Below are 18195 nucleotides of genomic sequence, written 5' to 3'. Positions count from 1 at the left end.
ACTGAATTTGTGTCACTAAACATTAGAAAACTGCTAACCAGTAATTAGAAATTAGGACATTTTTCATTGTGAAATATTGCTTCATAATTTCTGTTACGCTTTTCAAAATAGTTTGACTATTTCAACTCCCTGCTGGTAAACACGATGGATGAGGATGGCAACTACATTGAACTTGGTGGCGAGTTTCCACTGGAAGAGAACGAGCATTTTAACAATCTGCCAGTTAACACACTAATGAGTGACATCCAAGTCCCAACCAATGTGTACAACAAAGGTAAGGCACTGTTCAAATAATCCTGATATCAAATTACTCTTCTTTGATGAACAAGTAAATTGAATGGGCATTACTTCCTTAATGTTTCTGTCTCTTGGAGTTTAGATCCAGACATTCTCAATGGTGTGTACATGTCTGAGGCTTTGAATGACGTCTTCATCAGTAACTTCCAGAAGGACCCGACTCTCACATGGCAGTTCTTTGGAAGCTCCACTGGTTTCTTCAGACTCTATCCAGGTACACTGAGAAACTACAGGGTCACATATCATTTCGTTCTCAAAGCATTAACAAATATATTCCATATACCCTCGCCATTAGACTCATAATTCACCCAGTGATACATGTTCTCCTCCACGCCTCCAGGTATCAAGTGGACTCCAGACCCGAATGGAGTGGTTGCATTTGACTGTCGAAATAGAAACTGGTGAGAACAGCTGTGCTGATGCTACATGCAGCTGAATGAAACCAAATTTGTCTGATTGTCTGGTTTTGTTGTTCTAGAACTTATCAAAGCTGTGATAGCTGCTTAATTGTGTGCACTGGCAGTACATCCAGCAAAGCCCTGATTCCAGTCCAATACTTTAATCCACTCTTTAAGTAGTTAGCAGCTCAATAGCCAGGTCAATGACGCTCATCTGGACACCATATGTGATTGTTTATATAGCTGTACATGATAGTAGAAGTGTGGGTTGTACAGCTTTTTGTTTGTTTGTTTGTTTTTCAGTTGTCTGCAAAAAAAAACAACCCTTTTTGTTTTCATTTTTAAAAGAACTTATTTGATTTTATTTCCCAAACTATAAACAAATTAGTAATTAAAAAAAGAGCGTTTTCCCAATTTTCTCCCTAAATTGGCACATACCAATTCCCACCTACCAGCCAGATCATCCCTATGCATTAGCTACTAGTCGGGGAGGATGAAGGCTAACACGTGCTTCCTCCGAGTCATGTGAAGCCAGCCAACTGCATTTTATTCAAACTGCTGCTTATGCTGCATCACAGGGCAGTGTACTATACATCAAGAAAAGCTCTGCCTATTTTTCCACATACATGACAGGCGAGATTGACAAGGGAGAGAGAGAGAATGCCAGCCCTCCCACACATACAGCACGACCAGTTTTACTCCCTAAACGTCCGTCTACAGATGGTTGTGGCATCATCAGGATTCGAACTCAAACAAGTGCTTTACTGTTGCATTACTAAGGAGTCCCACTAAGAAGTCCTTTAAAGCACAGTCACGCTGACCATTTACGGAAAATAAATTAATTTGGTAAACGTGTCACATCGCTGAGTGTGCATCCGACATCATTCAATATGCTCCTTTGTTCATTAACATGGGCATTCTTTGTCCCATGTGCTTTATATCTGAGCTCCTGCTTCTGTAAAGAAGCAATTGGGTTCTTCCAGATCCCTGTCCTGATACACACCTACATATCAAAAGGTTCTCAAACCTTTGATTGACCCATTGAACTCTAAATCTGTACAGTAATATTTTGCTTATTTATCATAGCCATAGAGCTTTCTATTTCTAAACTTGCCACAGAGTTCAAACTGTTTATAGGAGTTTGGATTTGGATTCAAACATTTCAATTCAATTCAAGTGACTACTCCAACAAACTAACAATGAAAAGAATTAATAAAAATTTGTAAGAAGCTTTGGATAAAAGCATCTGCTAAATGAATGAACGTAAATGCAAAAAATGCAAAAAGATTGACAATGCTGGGTTGTAATTTCCACCACTGTAACTAAATTATTGGATATGCCTCAAGGACATTTTGGCTCGCCAGACCCCACTTTGAGAAGATTTTTTTTCCTTAAGTTAAACAAGGGAAATGATTCAGAAGTAGGCTTTTAATTAGCCTGATTTGCTTTTTTATACTTTATATAAGAAAGGATGGCAGCAGATTTAGTGCACGGTTGATTATTGGTGTCCCTCACTGCCGCAGGTACATTCAGGCTGCTACGTCTCCAAAAGACATTATCATAGTGGTGGATATCAGTGGCAGCATGAAGGGCTTGAAGCTCACTATTGCCAAACACACCATAAACACCATCCTGGACACTCTGGGGGAAAATGACTTTGTCAACATTATTGCGGTAGGTCGACTTTATCTATTTCAGGAACCCCTACAAGGAATAACTTTTAAAGAGCATCCAGTCATAATTTATGTGTTGTTTATCCTCCAGTACACTGATTATGTTCAGTATGTGGAGCCCTGTTTCCAAGGCACGCTCGTGCAGGCGGATCTGGACAACCGGGAGGTATGTTTGAGCTATGTGGTGGTGTGTGTCAGTGTGCGATGATGGCTGAGCTAAATGCAATCTTGCAGGGTCGTTATGTAGAGCTGGTAATGATATTACCACATTACAACTGCTCAGGCCCTCTCAGGAAATCTCTGGAAGACACAGCACTCTGAAAGATGTATTTGTCTTGATATTTGTCTTGTTCACATGAAACACCACAGTGATGCTTTTCTTATTCATAAAAGAGCTAGAGGTCAAAGCTGAAAGCTGTGCAAAAATGATCGTGTTTTTTTTGCTGTTATTGTCAGAAAGCATGAAAATTCTGATCAGAGAGCAGGAAAATGTAGCATTCTTTTTTAAAAACCTAAAGAAAAACAGAATGCTCAATTATTAGTATCTGAATGCTGCTACTCTGCCTGTTTTGCAATCTTCAGCATTTTAGGCTGCTTGTGGAAGACCTGCAAGTAAAGGGCGAGGGGAAAGTTAAAAAGGCCATGAAGGAGTCTTTTTGGGTGTTGAATGAGGTCAGTATTGAACATTTACAGTAACATGTCATTTAATTAATTTCAGGAGGCTTGTGCTTTTTATTTTTGAATGTGCCTGAGCTTGTTTCAACATCAAGATCAGTCTCTGGCACACACTTTCTCTTTCTCATTTACACACACATACACACACATATACACACACACACTCTCTGTGTGACTGTTCCTCTTGGCCAGGCCACAGCGAATGGGCAGGGCAGCTTGTGCAATCAGGCCATCATGCTCATCACAGATGGAGCCATGGAAGATTTCCAGTCTGTGTTCGAGGAGTTCAACTGGCCCGAGAGGAAGGTAATGGATAATCTGTTCTGTCCACAAACAAAGAAAAGAAATAGGTGAATGATATATAAATAATTGAATTTCAGTCATAACAGTTCATTAAAATGTATAATATATGGATTTATTTTCTCAACAACACTTGCCTTTATTTAAATAAAAAATGATGGAATTAAATTTTATTTTTAGCATAATTTATCCATTTTTTCCAAACCAGTTTTGATTAAATTAATAGTTTGTCCAAAGATTTTTTTACACCAATGCACCAATAGTATATATATCCTCCAATACTCTCTCTCTCTCTCTTTTTTAAAAAAAAAACAACTTATCTCTAGAACCCTTAAAAGTATGTTGGATAAAGCCTTAAACATTCTATATAAAACTTGTGGAATTTTCCTATCAGAGAGGGGTTTAAATAAAACCAAATAGGGGATAGGAAAACCATGTGGGGTACCATTTGTGTCCAACTCATGTTACATTTATAAATATGTATGTAATGTAAGTGCAATTATCAACACAGGGAAAATTAACCCCTATGAAATATTTGCAATGTTCTGCAAGTCACATATTCAACAGGAAGTTCAGCTGAATTTCCTGAAGATCACAGGAAGAAGAAATTCTTTTTTCAAAAAGTACAACTTGGTTACCTTATTTATAAATCGAAAGTTAATTATTAATTAAAAAATACATTTTAAGTACATGACTAAACTGTCCTTAATGGTAAATGGTCTGCACTCATATAGCGCTTTTTCTAACCTTAGCGGTTCTACAAAGCACTTTACACTGTGTCTCATTCACCCATTCACACACACACACACACACACACACACACACACACACACACACCAATGGTAGCAGAGCTGCCATGCAAGGCGCTAGCAACTTGGGGTTCATGACACTTCAGCATGTGGAGTCATGGAGACCGGGAATCCAACTGCCAACTCTACATTTAGTGGACAATAGCTGCTCATTAATATCCTTATGCCATTAGCATGAATGCTAGTTAACCATATTTTGTGTGTTTACTAATGATAATGTGCTGCTAAATAATATATTTTTTATTCTTGTAGACCTGAGCCAAAATTACTTCAACTTCAACTTTTTTTTTTGTACATTTTGTGCTTTCTGCTCTGTGAACCTGGCCTTTTATGGAGTTTTGTGGCCATCACCAAACAATTGCTATTTGTTAACATACACATGCGAATATAAAGGAAAACTGTGTTTACAAAACCTTTGTAAATATAACGTAAATTGTTAGTTCGGTATGGCTTACACTAACATTTATACAGTACTTTACTCAAAGATTGATGAATGAGGCCCACTGTCAGCAAAGAAACTTTGTAAAAAATTTGATATTGCTGTCTGAGGTGGTTACCACATGGTTAAATGCATGTTTTCTTGGATATAACGTTGAAAAGTTATTAATAAAAGAGTAACTATTAAGCATTATAAAGCATAAAAGGCACCCCAATCATGGAATCAGCTTAAATGTCCTTTTTGGCTGAACCATTCCTTTTATCAATTGGATGTCCCACAGGTGCGGGTTTTCACCTACCTCATCGGCCGTGATATGACCTTCGCAGAAAATGTGAAGTGGATCGCCTGTAACAATAAGGGTGAATTTCACTCTGTAACAGTTTGTGGAAGTTTACACGTTACTTTATAAAATCTGCTCTAGTGACTGAAACTGCTTTAGTTTACACACACCTTACACACGCCATTCTCTGAATAGTTTTCTGTTATGTGAGGAATGTTTATGATCTGATTGCAGGTTACTATACTCACATTAACACGCTGGCCGATGTGCAGGAGAACGTCATGGAGTATCTTCATGTTCTGAGTCGCCCCATGGTCATCGATCACGATCATGACATCATCTGGACTGAGGCGTACATGGACAGTGTGGTAAGGACAGATGCTGTTCTGGTGAACCACTAAAGAGGACCTGGTGTTTATTGTGTGAGCGTTATCTCACAATAGGACAAGTTATGAAAGGACGCATGTTCTCCACATGCTTCAGGGGTTTCCTTCAGGTACTCTGGTTTCTTCCCCCAGTCCAAAGACATGCGTCGTAGGCTGACAGGCATTTCCAAATTGTGGATTGATGGATGGATGGATGGATATCTCTATGCACGTGGTGGTGCAGTGGGTAGTGTTGAGATCTCACAACATATCTGGTTCAATCCTGAGCTTGTTTTAGTGTCTGTGTGGAGTTCGTGTGCAAATTCCCCCTCTGGGTTCTCTGGTTTCTTGCCACATCTCAGAATCATGCTGGCAGGTGGATTGGCAATGCTAAATTCCCCCAAGTGTACCATGCGATGTACAGCCATACCATAAAGGGTGTACGCCCATATTACATCCAGCGTTTCTGGACTAGTGTCCGGATCCACTGCAACCCTGACCAGGATAAGCGCATACTGAAGATGAATGAATGATAATGTTATTGATATTATCTTATTTTTACTACTGCACATGATTATTCAGTTGAGTCTATGTATTTTTACCTTGTTTTATTGCAAGATATACAAATTCCTAACCTTTAGAAGATTCAGAACCGTGGACTCTGCTGAGGTTATTGTTGTTGTTGTTATTGTTTTGCAAGGATACCCTAGCAAAGATACAGCATAAATGTCATAATTTCATCTCTTATATTATTTCTGTCTGCATGTAAAGCACTGTGTGCTGAAGCACCAGTGCTTTTCTAATCCTCATTTCACCTACCACTGAAAGCTGATCTGCATTTTTTTTTCTTTTCATCTGCCATCTTCATTCTCATCCAGCTCCCTAACACTAAAGAGGTAAAGAGGTTTAGTAGATTAGTCCACTAAAGAGTTGCAGTCTCTCTTTAATGCCCTTTAGATTTTATTTAGCCTCACTTGTACCATGTCTAGCAAACAACCGTTGTTTTTGTTTGTTTACAGTGCCACCTGCTGTTATATTGTTTAATTGCAAAAACATGCTTTTTGTCACAGCAGTGGCCCAGTGGAGGCTCATTGTTTCTCATTTCTACCATAGCTCTTTAACAGCATGGCTCAGAGTCTGCTCCTGATGACCACTGTGGCAATGCCTGTGTTCAGCAAGAAGAAAGAGACTTTGTCACATGGAATTCTACTGGGAGTGGTGGGCACGGACATTCCATTAGTGGAGGTCATGATGCTTACTCCTCGATACAAGGTACAACAGGGAAATACACATTGTTCCTGGTAGTATGAACATTCCAGTGGTAACAGTGGTGCTAATGGAGTGTGTTTCTCACAGCTTGGTGCTCACGGCTATGCTTTCCTCATTACAAACAACGGCTACATTCTGGCACACCCTGATTTAAGGCCTCTAGTGAGTAGATCTCTGGTTGTAGTTTTAAAAGTCGGTCTTAGTAGATGCTATATTTACTCTTATTATTAGGCGATATATTCTGCATTCATTTTTTTTCCCTTTTTGCTACAGTATAAAGATGGAAAGAAACTCAAACCCAAACCAAACTACAACAGTGTGGATCTGACTGAGGCAGAATGGGAAGACAGCAATGACACAGTGAGCTTTGCACTTATTGACGCATAATATTTGACTACATTTTAATGGATCAGCACAGAAAACAAATAAACACTATTAAAATGATCATAAGAAGGTTTTAGTAATGCACAGAAAGAGTGTCAAGTGCTATTAATGCTGTGACATGAAGTCAGCAGGCTACAGGACACACAGTCATGGATCCCAGTGTTTAATTGAATCTGTTTCTCATCCAAACAGTTGAGAACATCCATGGTGAAAGGTGAGACCGGTACTTCAATGTTAGATGTAAGAACTGCAGTGGACAGAGGGGTGAGTGTGTATTTATTTATCAGTACAGTACTCTTACAGGTTCCCTTTAATGAGGATATTTGCAGTTGTGCATGTATAATGCAGCCCTTCCTAAGTATTAATATTCAGGTCTGTTATGAAAAACTGATTTAATAGCAAATTTCTCTGTAGGATGATTGAAAGATTTTCAGTTGTAGTGATTTCACTACATGTCAGTTGTGTGTGTGTGTGTGTGTGTGTGTGTGTGTGCGTGTGTGTGTGCGTGTGTGCGTGCGTGTGTGTGTGTGTGTGTGTGTGTGTGTGTGTGTGTGTATGACAAATAAAATTAGAATTTGAAAATAAATGAACAAGGAATGAACTTCTTCAGAATTCTGTCTGCATTTGTTATCCTGTTGTTGTTGTTTTTTTTAACAGAAAAGGCCATTGTTTCTTAAAAACAATTATTTCTACACAACCATCAATGATACACCATTTAGGTAAGATATATCAGACTGGGGTCACTGCCTACTCAGTCGTGTGCAAAAGTTTGTATCCCCATTGACATTGTGTAGTTGAATTGTTTGGATGTTTCTCATTAAAACACTGCTAGAGAAATTCCACATTTATATCAACATATTAAAAAGTCCATTATTTATATATTGGCACACTCTTTTTTTGTTTTTGTAATTGTGATAATGAACTAACATCTTTGAAAACTAACTTGCGTCACTTGTCTCATTCGTTTCATTATTTTTGTAAGCATATGCAAACTTTATCACTTAACTGTATTTATATATTAAACACACACATATTAAGAGGCCATTTATATATTTCCGAATATAATCATGTGCTTTATGTGTGTCTTGTGGTTTCAGTTTTGGGATGGTGTTAACACAGGGCCATGGGCAGTACATGTTCTATGGAAATGTTTCTGTTGAAGAGGGTAGGTTTTATGAAACATGACGGCTATAAGATAGGAAGAATCCTGAGACTTATATAAGATTATATATATTTGTCGTGTGAATGCTGCGTTTGTCTTCTAATTTTAAACCATATTCATGTAGATAATTAAAAATTTATTTTCTCTGCAGGCCTTCATGACCTTCAGCAGCCAGACCTTACCATAGCCAAAGAGTGGTGAGGGCAAACGATGAACTTTGTGCAAAATAAAAAGACATTAACAAAATTCCAAAAAGAGTTAGCACGTATGTGAAATGTGATTAGGCAGTATGTATGTGTTTAGAGTATAATACTGGCTGATTGTCAGTTGCTTGACTTTTTTTGATTACTTTAATTACTTAATTAGATTATTACTTCAGTTGGCAGACCAGCTTGCTAATGAACTGCTTTATAAAGATTTATCTGTGTAGGTAGGTTTTTTTCCACCAAGGTAAAACTAGTGGGACACAAGTCAAACTTATTTTTTTGATTACTGCATATACCGTAGTCAAATATCAAGTTAAATATCAAGTGGTGTCCATTTCCTTTTAGTAAATATGCACATATGTTTTGTAGGCTCTATTACAGTTTTGATTTTGTGTGTGTGTATCTTGACTACTGCAGAGTTTCATTGTTTTAATTGATAATATTGAGATGTATCATTTTCTATATTAGGACCTACTGTGAGACAGATATTGACCCCCAACATCGTAAACTCACTCAGCTCCAGGCTGTTGTCCGATACCTGACCGGGAAAGAGCCTGACCTTGAATGTGAGTTCTGCTCAGACATGTAGAACATGAAGACATTTAAAACATTTTGAACAGGTCAGAGGTTTTTCTTTGATTTCATGCATCATTTTTTTCCCTGCAGGTGATGAGGTTCTTCTGCAACAAACTCTGTTCGACGCAGTGGTCACGGCTCCACTTGAAGCCTATTGGACTGCACTGATGCTGAGTGACACTGGGTGAGATTCGCTTAGCGTCCATTGTGAGCTATCTGAACCTTATTCTGAAAAGATCAAATGCAAGGTATAATCCATCAGTGTTGTAGTCAAGTCACTTACTCACAAGTACAAGTTGAATCTCATGTCAGAAACACTCAGGTCCAAATCTGAAAAAGTCTTCTCACCTTCAGATTTACAGTCCTTAAGTCTGGTACTCCTAGGGAGGGGTTGAGGGTGGACTCTGGGCTTAATGAATTGCAATAGGCTATTGTAGCATAGTGATTATTATTATTATTATTATTATTATTATTATTATTATTATTATTATTATTCACCAAACAATACCAAATATAATATATAGGTCCTTTTTCAATTCAGAGGCAATTTTTGGTTATGATAATTATGATAACATTTGGTTATAAGATTCTTTTTTTGTTCCCTCTGCCCTTCACATGCTTCCTGCAGCGTGGATGATGGAGTGGAGACAGCCTTCTTGGGGACACGCTCAGGCCTCATGCGTGTCACCAGATACACTGGCAATGAGCAACGGAAGGGGAAGTGAGTAAGCCTTAAAAGTGTAAACTCTTATAGCCATCTGTGGCTGGGAGCCATGGGATTAAAATTTGGTGTTTTTCTCTGAATGGGATGATATACTCTCTCTCCCTTGTCAATCACAGTGACACTAGCCAATCACAGGCATTTCTGAGAGTTCATGTATGCAGAAGAGGGTAGATAGCACTTTCCTTCCGAGTGTGTTATGCTGCCCTGTGATGCAGCATGAGCAGCAGTTTGAAAAGGTTAGACTGACTGGACAGTGTCTTGAAGGAAGGACGTGTTAGCGTTCACCATCCCTGGTTGGTAGCTGTCATATGATAGTGGAGGGTTGGCTGTGGGCTGGGAATTGGCATGTGACTAAACTGGGGAAAACAGTGGGGGGGGAAGGTAATGCAAACTCTAGTCATTACTGTACCTGTATACCTGAACAATCATATTTTGACTGTCTTACCCTTGTAAAATCAGGCACTTCCTAACTGCAGTGGACAAGGAGAATCTTTTTACTATGGACCATCACCCTATCTGGTACCGCCTGGCAGCTGAGAACAAACCAGGACAGTTTTATTACTACGTACCTGTTGATGATATCAATAAAGGTGCTTGACCTTTAACATGTGATGCTGAATTACTTTATTGCAGTCAATGCTAACTTACAACATTATGGTAATTTCACTATGAATATATTATATATTGCAGTTTAAAATCAATCTTTTACATCAGTGTTTCTAATTTCATTGATTGAACCAATACATTCAAGCTTCGAGACCTAAAGGAGATGACCAGTGTATGTTCTCTCCTACAGACAAGAACATCTTCGTAGCAGTGACTGCTGTAACCGTGACTGAGAAGAAGAAAACAGCACTGGCTGGAGGTATAGTATCAGGGAAATTAACCTTAACTTTAAGCCTCTGTGCTTATAGCTTCTTTATATTTAATTTGGACAGCATTTTTAAATAGATATGTTTAGTATTATACTTTGATGGCATTTCATCATAAAAGGAGTATACACACTTTTAAGCATGTACATCAACAATGTATTTATTGGCACCTGTCATGAAAATGAGCAAAAATTATTGCCACTGCAATATATACATTATTGTCATTGTCATGAAGGGTGTCAATACTTCTGGAGCTGAATGTACTTTTAATATTTGTCATTTAATTCACTGAAACAATAAATGGTATTAGTTAAATATTCAATATAAAATTGATTAAAAAGATTGTGATATTTTGTAGACAAATCTACAATTATGAAAGAAAAGGATGTGATATACAGTTTCACCAAGACTGGAGATGTACTTTATCTCTTTATGCACAAATAGGACTGTATTACAGGAGAATGAGGAATGTAAATGATGTAGCTGATGAAGGTTGCTCAGTGGTTGAGGTTCTGAGGTAGGGAGTGGAAGGTTATGACATTAAATCTCAGGACAGGTCACTTAATATAAATCCTCAATTTTTGAGCTCTTGAGCAATTCCTCTAACCTTCACCTCCTCCTTAATATGTTTGGATTGCATTCTACTTTATTTGTAATGTTAATTTGAATAAAAGCTTCAATCAACTGTATGAATCAGCAGAACAGACATTTACGTTTAGTGATGGCCTACAAGTGTTTCCTCAAAAGCAGACTTCTGGTGGCAAAACCATCCACGCTATGTGCTCTCTAGCCTAAAGTCCTTTATCAAAACCAGGCTCCATCTCTTTCTCATCCTCCTCCTTCTCATACTCGACCTCTGGCTCCTTCACTTCTGTCAGTGGCCGTTTTTGGAGCAGTAGGCTCCTCTTGAGATGTTCCTGCTTATATTTGGCCGCCATCATGGCATAGATGCAGCCGTACATGGCCACCACTACCATCATCAGCCACACCACGCCACACACCAACCTGGCCAGCACCAAGGTGGTATTTGCTTGGCGCAGGTTCCCAGCACGGGGATGCTGCTCAAGACAGGCTGCCGTTGAGTCAGTGGAGATGATGAGACCCTCGGTTGTGCTCATACAGGATGAAGGAGGGGTCCTCATGTCTGAGGAGGGGAGCTGGGAACACTGTTTGAACATGTCCATAGGGATGATGCGGAGGTCTCGGCCTTGTAGGATTGCAGGAAGAGAGCACTCTATAGAGTCCACTTGGCCACCTACAGAGAGACAGAGAGTAGGGGTGTAACACAAAGCCACTATCTGTACCTGTATTTGGATTTAACCCTCTCATGGTCACTTCGGTGGACTGCTATTCAAAAGCCATTTTCTGGCTATTGCAAGGATTTAATAGAATAACTGCATAACATCCACTAGAGTGGACACAAATTCTTTGTTTGAACGCATGCAGTCCACTGGAGTGTACACTTGCATGTGAAAGTAAAATAAAGGTAAAATAGTTTTTTTTCATGTGTAAAGAAGAGTAAAAACACAGAGAAAAAAAAATCCTTGATCAGCATTTAATAATTCATACATGAAAGGGTTAAACCCAAACTGGAAGTCAGCACTTTCAGCATGGTCTATGAATTCAGGCTCTGACAATTCATAATTGGTGTCAATTGACTGTTTTTTAAAAGAATATGTTTTTCTTTGTGCCTGCCAGGATAATTTCTCACAGATTTAATTGATTCTATTTCCCAAAAAATACAATATCAACAAACTAATAGTCTAATTTAAACCAGCATGACCCTGACCTTGCACTTATTAAGGATGAATGAAGGATTGATATAAATAAATCACACAGTCCTGCATGTACATGGTCTTTGTCCTGCAAGCTACATATCTGCTTAATTCTTCTTGCATGAACGTTTTTGTTACGTCCCATAAGATCCCAGTCCTGACACATACCTCTAGTCTTAATCCGCTGCCCTGTGAAACTTTCTGAAGTTTTCTTAAAAAAAAAAAAAATGCACAGTGTGCCTCTTATTTATGTCTGTATTTGTATCTGTTTAGATCGCACTGTTCATTCTGAATAATATATTTGTATTCGTTACATGCCTAATATAGAGATACAAAAGATTGAAGGAAGCAATCATCCATATAAAATGTGATTAAAGTGAAACATTCAGTCTCTAGCATCTAAGTCCACTCTCACCTCTATATAACATCCATTCCACCCAGTGTCTGAATGGCACTAGACTGCAACTGCAGTTCCACTGATTTCCCTTCAGCAGGAGGTGCTGTAGCACAGTGAGTGGCTCCAGTATTGATCTCGGAATCGTACTTAGCTTATTACCAGCTAACGAGAGCCACTCCAAGCCCTGTAGTCCATTCAGGAGATCCAGTGACATAGCGGCCAGGCCGTTCAAGGACAGGTCCAGGTGCTGGAGTTCAGCCAGACTCTGAAACTGTTTGGAGTTTACTTCCGTCAACCTGTTGTCCCTTAAAACGAGCTCTCTGAGGTTGCTGAGCTCAGAGAAAAGATCTACTGGAAGGTTCTCCAGGAAGTTGCTGGAAAGGTCTAGACACTCCAGGCTGCTCAGTGGGTAAAAGGTGGAGGGGTGGAGGGTCAGGAGCTGGTTTCTGGAGATATCCAGTTGCAGCAGGCTGCTGAGGTTGGCAAAGGCTCCTGGATCTATTAGTGTGATGCCATTTCTGGAGAGGTTGAGGGTGGTGACGTTAAAGGGAAGTTGGCTGGAAATCAAGTTGAAGGAAAGCAGGAGATTGCGGCTGCTGCAGTCGGTGTAGGTGCTGTTACAGGTGCAGATTGACGGGCAGCCTAACAATTCTCTGGTCAGACTCAGAAGGGTCAACAGTACTGTAGGATCTAAAGAGAAAAAAAATATTGGAAAACCAAAAATGTAAATCAAAACCTTGCAGGACCAGAATCTCCAGAATCTCCAGGTCCACATTTACTATTCATACTCATAAATCTGCCTACTATCAGTTTACTGTAACTGCTGAATAATTTGAGATGAGTAAATAATAAAGCCAGGAACTTAAACAGTTACCATGGCTAACAGGTGGTCAGAAGTTGGTCATTAACTTGGCATTACTATAATGAAACCCATATGTGTGAAACTTGTAGCGTTGGTATTGCCACTGATATTTTTAAGTCAGTTGTTTCAAGTCCATTATAATGTTGTGCCTTTTCAAGATAGCATGCACAGTAAACTGAAAAATCTGCACTTGCATTGAGGCATCATTCAAAACAGTTCTGATTGGACATTGTTTGCCTAGTCCATTTCCTTCTTGTTGCAAAGACATTTTGAAAAATCAGTGATCGAGAAAGTAATCCAGCTTATTGATGTTTATTACACCCTCTATTGTACCTCGCATGAGCACTATGCATATGTCAGCGAAGTGGGCTTATTTAAATGAACCCAAACACACTAGAGGAGTGTTTCTCCGAACGTAATCACCTGACACAACATTCAGCAATAGGCTGAGTGAATATACAGTCTGGGCTAGAAAGAAATCAGCCCCAGCTTCTACTTCATACCATTCTGTGTATTTATACGTCTGATTATTGGTAGTGCTGTTGTTTTTGGTTCCACAAAAGCATAAAAAAATAATCTACTATAAGGCTAGAAGCAAATAAGATGATGTGGTCAAAAATTGAGCGTTATTTTTGTAAAAAAATTTTTTTTTAAAATAATAATAATTCCCTTTTAACAGATGGAGGACTTAGCCCTGTTAGCCATTTTAATCCAGCTGGCTCTGATCCTAATACCTACTTTCGTTCATTACCATCAGCACCAAAAAATAAGTGCCTAGAGGTTTTTTCTATATCACAGAATTATTTTTAGCTATAAACAGTATGAACTAAAGTGAGTAGTATTTACCATTGATATTCATCTTGGTCCTTAGAGTCCACTTATCTTATATCCTCATAATTACCATGGAGGTTTCTGTAAAAAAAAATGAAGTAATATGAGTTTAAAATGAATGTTGTTGAAGCCATTTCAGCAAAGAACAGACTTAAGTTACAATTTTACAAACTATTATTTATCTTTTATTGTATATTTATATTTAACATTCAGTTTTAGTATGATATACAGTATGTTATTTAAATATTCTAACTTGAATGAGTTGGAATTAAGTTTACCCGAGAAGGCATTTTTACATTGACTTGTTATAAGACAGCCACTTCACTTATAAATCACAAATTTATTGTACTTCATTTCATAGCATTTGGACACTAAAATCTACCCAAACTACACGGAAAAACGTCTAGTTAGCTATAATTTATGTAATGTCTTAAAGAATTTAGCACTACAATGGCAGCCTATGGTAAAATATGAAGCTTTTAAGAAATTAAAGGGAAAAAGGGAGAAAGAGGGTTATTGTGTGTGTGTGTGTGTGTGTGTGTGTGTGTGTGTGTGTGTGTGTGTGTGTAATAGTCTACTTTATCTAAAAGCTAAAAGCACCCTAGAGGCACCCAGAGATTCTTTTGTTTGGTTTACAAAATCGTCAGCCCAAATAGGATGCATTTGGCTTTATTAATGTCCACTAACACACGACCCTGTGCGTTAGGGCTACTAACTGCTTTTTGTCAAGAATTCATAAGGGTTGTGTTTACATTCTCTACAAGTCTAACTGGGCACCGTGTATATAGTGTTTAGGGTTCTACATTGAGACTGAAACAAATATTTTTTCCCCATTCTTTTATCACCCTAACCACTTTTTTTTTTTTTTTTCACTTTACAGCTTTATCACAGTGCTGTAAAAGACAGGAGCTTGTTCAGGACAAAGTGCTGTTAAATAATCCATAACAGAATAATCTCCTAATGCCTACAGTCCAAAAGTTTAAAAAATCCAAATGATAATCCATTTTTAAACAGCTGCACCACAAATACACTACTATATACTATATGTATATACAAATATATAAATTAACATCACATATACAGTACTTCTTTAATTCATTTAATTAGTAGTTTAAAACCCACAATTGATTCAAGGCATGTAAGTTTATTGGTTATTTATTCTGTTTAAGCAATGCATGTACGAATATCGATTCTTCAAAAATAATCACAGTGACAAATGCCAGGAAATAAAATGTTGTGAAATTTACCTTTGCTCAGCAGTCATTATGCACTAATGCAGGTATGGAGTGGCACAATTCTCAGATTAGAGGAAAGGAAAAACTCCTCTTTTCAGCATACGCACTGCGATGGGTGTTACTGTGGGTCCCTTCATCCATCAGTGTGTATTAGAGCAGCCCATTCCTTTCTATTTATTAATGCAATTCTTGGACAGAGTGATAGAGAGAGAAAGTGGTAAAGAAAGAGAGAGAGAGAGAGAGAGAGAGAGAGAGGAATGAGGGTTGGTCAGAGAGATAGAGGTCAGCTTTAATAGAAAATATTTTAAAGCCTTTTTACATGCTCTTTGCAGCATTTCATGTTGTTTAAACACCTTTTTGTATCTACATTTTTGTAATAAAATCTTTACATATCACAGTTTGCTACTAAAAGTCAGCTTTAAAATGGATTTGTTGTGGTTTGGATGAACTAAAACTACTGTTACATGCAGATTAAATTAGAATTTAAACATGTAAGTCTACTAATGTGCTATATTTAGACTGTTAATGAAGCTCCACTTACTCAGTTTAATTTCTGATCCTGCATTTAGCAATTGGAGTCCAAATGTCATTAGATCTACTTGAAAGAAGATTCTGGGCCACGGCTAAACAGGTAAATGATGAACCTGAACCTTATGAATTACTAGTACCACATAAGAGACCCATGATTTCCTGCTTTATACAGTTGAGGTCATAAATTTACATATGCCTTGCTTTACTGTGCCTGTTGTCATGTTTTAGTGGTTACTCTACTGTCTTGTGTTGTTAGCACATTTTTGCACATGCACTTTATGTAAAAATGAGTAGGTCTTATTTAGTTCTGTGACATTTCATGTAGTTACTGTGTTGTTTTATGTAGCACCATGGTCCTGGAGGAACATTGTTTTGTTTTACTGTGTACTGTAAAAGCTGTATCCGGTTGAAATGACAATAAAGCCACTTGACATGACTTGACCTGAATCTGCAAAATGTTTAAAAATAAATAAATAAATAATTACAAACATATAGTGCACAAGACTGAATAATAACTGAATTTACACAAATGAACTAGTTCAAAAGTTTACATACGCTTGACTCTTAACACTGTGTGTTGTTACCTGGATGATTTTTTGATGATGTTTTGTGATAGTTGTTCATGGGTCCTTTCTTTGTCCCACTGTTCTTCAGAAAAATCTGCAAAAAGGTTCCGCAGATTTGCTTTTCCAGCATCTTCTGCATATTTGACCCCTTTCCAACAATGGCTATATGATGTTGAGATCCATCTTTTCACACTGAGGACAACTGAGGAACTCGTACACACTATTACATAGGGCAACATGATACATTAAGAGCCAGGGGGATGTAAACTTTTGAACAGGATAATCGGTGTAAATCGATAATATTTGTCTTCTTTACAATTTACATCGATCATCCTGTTCAAAAGTTTACATCCCCCTGGCTCTTAATGTATCGTGTTGCCTTCTTGAGAATCACTGAGTGTTTGCACCTTTTGTAATAGTTGTGTACGAGTCTCTCAGTCGTCCTCAGTGTGAAAAGATGCTGTTTAGTCTTGTGTTTTGGAACATATTCTGTGGCAGTGTTTCTCATTCTCACACTGCATATGGTGTTTTCTCTGCTTTTAACTAGGTGAGTTAGAGAGAGAAAACCCCAGGACTGGGCTTGAGAAACACGGTTCTGAATTACAGTGTAGAACATGCATGGCTCTGGGCTCTGCATCTGTGTGCCATGTTTGTTATACAATGGCCCTTTTTACATCAGATACACATCAGTAAATTCTACACAATGTTACATCTGCATTCTTCTTTCTCCTCGCTCTATTGTTCTCTCTGTGCAGGCAAATGACACAGATGTAAGTATACATGAAAAAGGCAAACAAAATAGCAATATTTTCCAGAATTTACGTACTCTTTAGTCTAATACCCAGATCCTGTATAACATATTCCAAGTAATAAAGCATACACACTGTAGGATATATTCTTTTACTTTGATATTGTTATCCTTTTTTTTTTCTTCCTCGTTGTAGTGCAGTAATGTGGATGGGTTGTGTCCTCTCAGCTGTCAAAGCATCGTGAGTACATTTTCTGTGTCTTCTTTCAGTCACTGCTTTGCAGCAATATAAGTTTGTGTGCACTGACTTTAGAGTGCAATGCTTACTTACACTTATATAAATGCTTATTTATACCACAGTGCTGTCGAATTCTTTATGCCGATTGGTCAGGAGGTGTTGAATGATTTTCTATAACAGCAGCTCTGACAGCTGCAAAGTAATATCCAAAGCTAACTTGTTTCACAGACTTTAATGTATGAAAGAAAATTGTTAGTGTTGGTAAATTGGTGTTGTATGAGAGGACTAAAATGCTTCAGAACGTGCTGAAATAGGAAAATAATCAGCTTCAATGTGGTAACAGTAACTCCGCTTCATGTAGATCCACATCACACTTCCCTGTTGTTGAGAATTTTCCTATAAGAGCACACCCCTGACGTGTTTCATTGCTTGCTTATGGAAGTACAAAAGGAATTACATTTAGCTAGATGTTTTATTTCAACCAATATTTAAGTGTAAAATGTTCCTTATAGAATATCAGGACTTAAATTGAGCATCAACTAACATTTGTAAATCTTTTGTCTCTTGTGCAAAAGAATATTAT

At 38.0% G+C, this 18195-nt stretch overlaps 2 protein-coding genes across 3 annotated transcripts in view; one reads left to right on the top strand and one right to left on the bottom strand.

Moving 5' to 3' along the window:
* Nucleotides 1-18195, top strand: part of cacna2d4b (calcium channel, voltage-dependent, alpha 2/delta subunit 4b) — a 41414-nt gene that overhangs the window by 14715 nt on the left and 8504 nt on the right. For both annotated transcript variants that reach the window (XM_053682136.1, XM_053682135.1), the window contains exons 5-28: nt 112-274; nt 380-511; nt 638-698; nt 2219-2369; nt 2460-2534; nt 2951-3040; nt 3236-3349; nt 4872-4950; nt 5106-5239; nt 6350-6508; nt 6593-6667; nt 6779-6865; nt 7082-7153; nt 7547-7608; nt 7987-8054; nt 8203-8248; nt 8726-8823; nt 8924-9017; nt 9462-9554; nt 10017-10147; nt 10354-10422; nt 16099-16160; nt 17382-17396; nt 17571-17615. In XM_053682136.1, the coding sequence (XP_053538111.1) occupies nt 112-274; nt 380-511; nt 638-698; nt 2219-2369; nt 2460-2534; nt 2951-3040; nt 3236-3349; nt 4872-4950; nt 5106-5239; nt 6350-6508; nt 6593-6667; nt 6779-6865; nt 7082-7153; nt 7547-7608; nt 7987-8054; nt 8203-8248; nt 8726-8823; nt 8924-9017; nt 9462-9554; nt 10017-10147; nt 10354-10422; nt 16099-16160; nt 17382-17396; nt 17571-17615 (2175 nt within the window). The remainder of the gene's footprint in view (nt 1-111; nt 275-379; nt 512-637; nt 699-2218; nt 2370-2459; nt 2535-2950; nt 3041-3235; nt 3350-4871; nt 4951-5105; nt 5240-6349; nt 6509-6592; nt 6668-6778; nt 6866-7081; nt 7154-7546; nt 7609-7986; nt 8055-8202; nt 8249-8725; nt 8824-8923; nt 9018-9461; nt 9555-10016; nt 10148-10353; nt 10423-16098; nt 16161-17381; nt 17397-17570; nt 17616-18195) is intronic.
* lrtm2b (leucine-rich repeats and transmembrane domains 2b) lies at nt 10440-13560 on the bottom strand. Its single transcript, XM_017473808.3, has 2 exons — nt 12620-13560; nt 10440-11684 (listed from the first exon to the last, which is right to left on the bottom strand). Exons 1-2 carry the CDS (start codon nt 13374-13376, stop codon nt 11221-11223), a joined length of 1221 nt encoding a protein of 406 aa, XP_017329297.1. The 5' UTR covers nt 13377-13560; the 3' UTR covers nt 10440-11220.

This window comes from Ictalurus punctatus, chromosome 8, assembly GCF_001660625.3.
Source record: "Ictalurus punctatus breed USDA103 chromosome 8, Coco_2.0, whole genome shotgun sequence".
Classification (NCBI taxonomy): Eukaryota; Metazoa; Chordata; class Actinopteri; order Siluriformes; family Ictaluridae; genus Ictalurus; species Ictalurus punctatus.
This window is presented reverse-complemented; position numbering and strand designations above follow the sequence as displayed.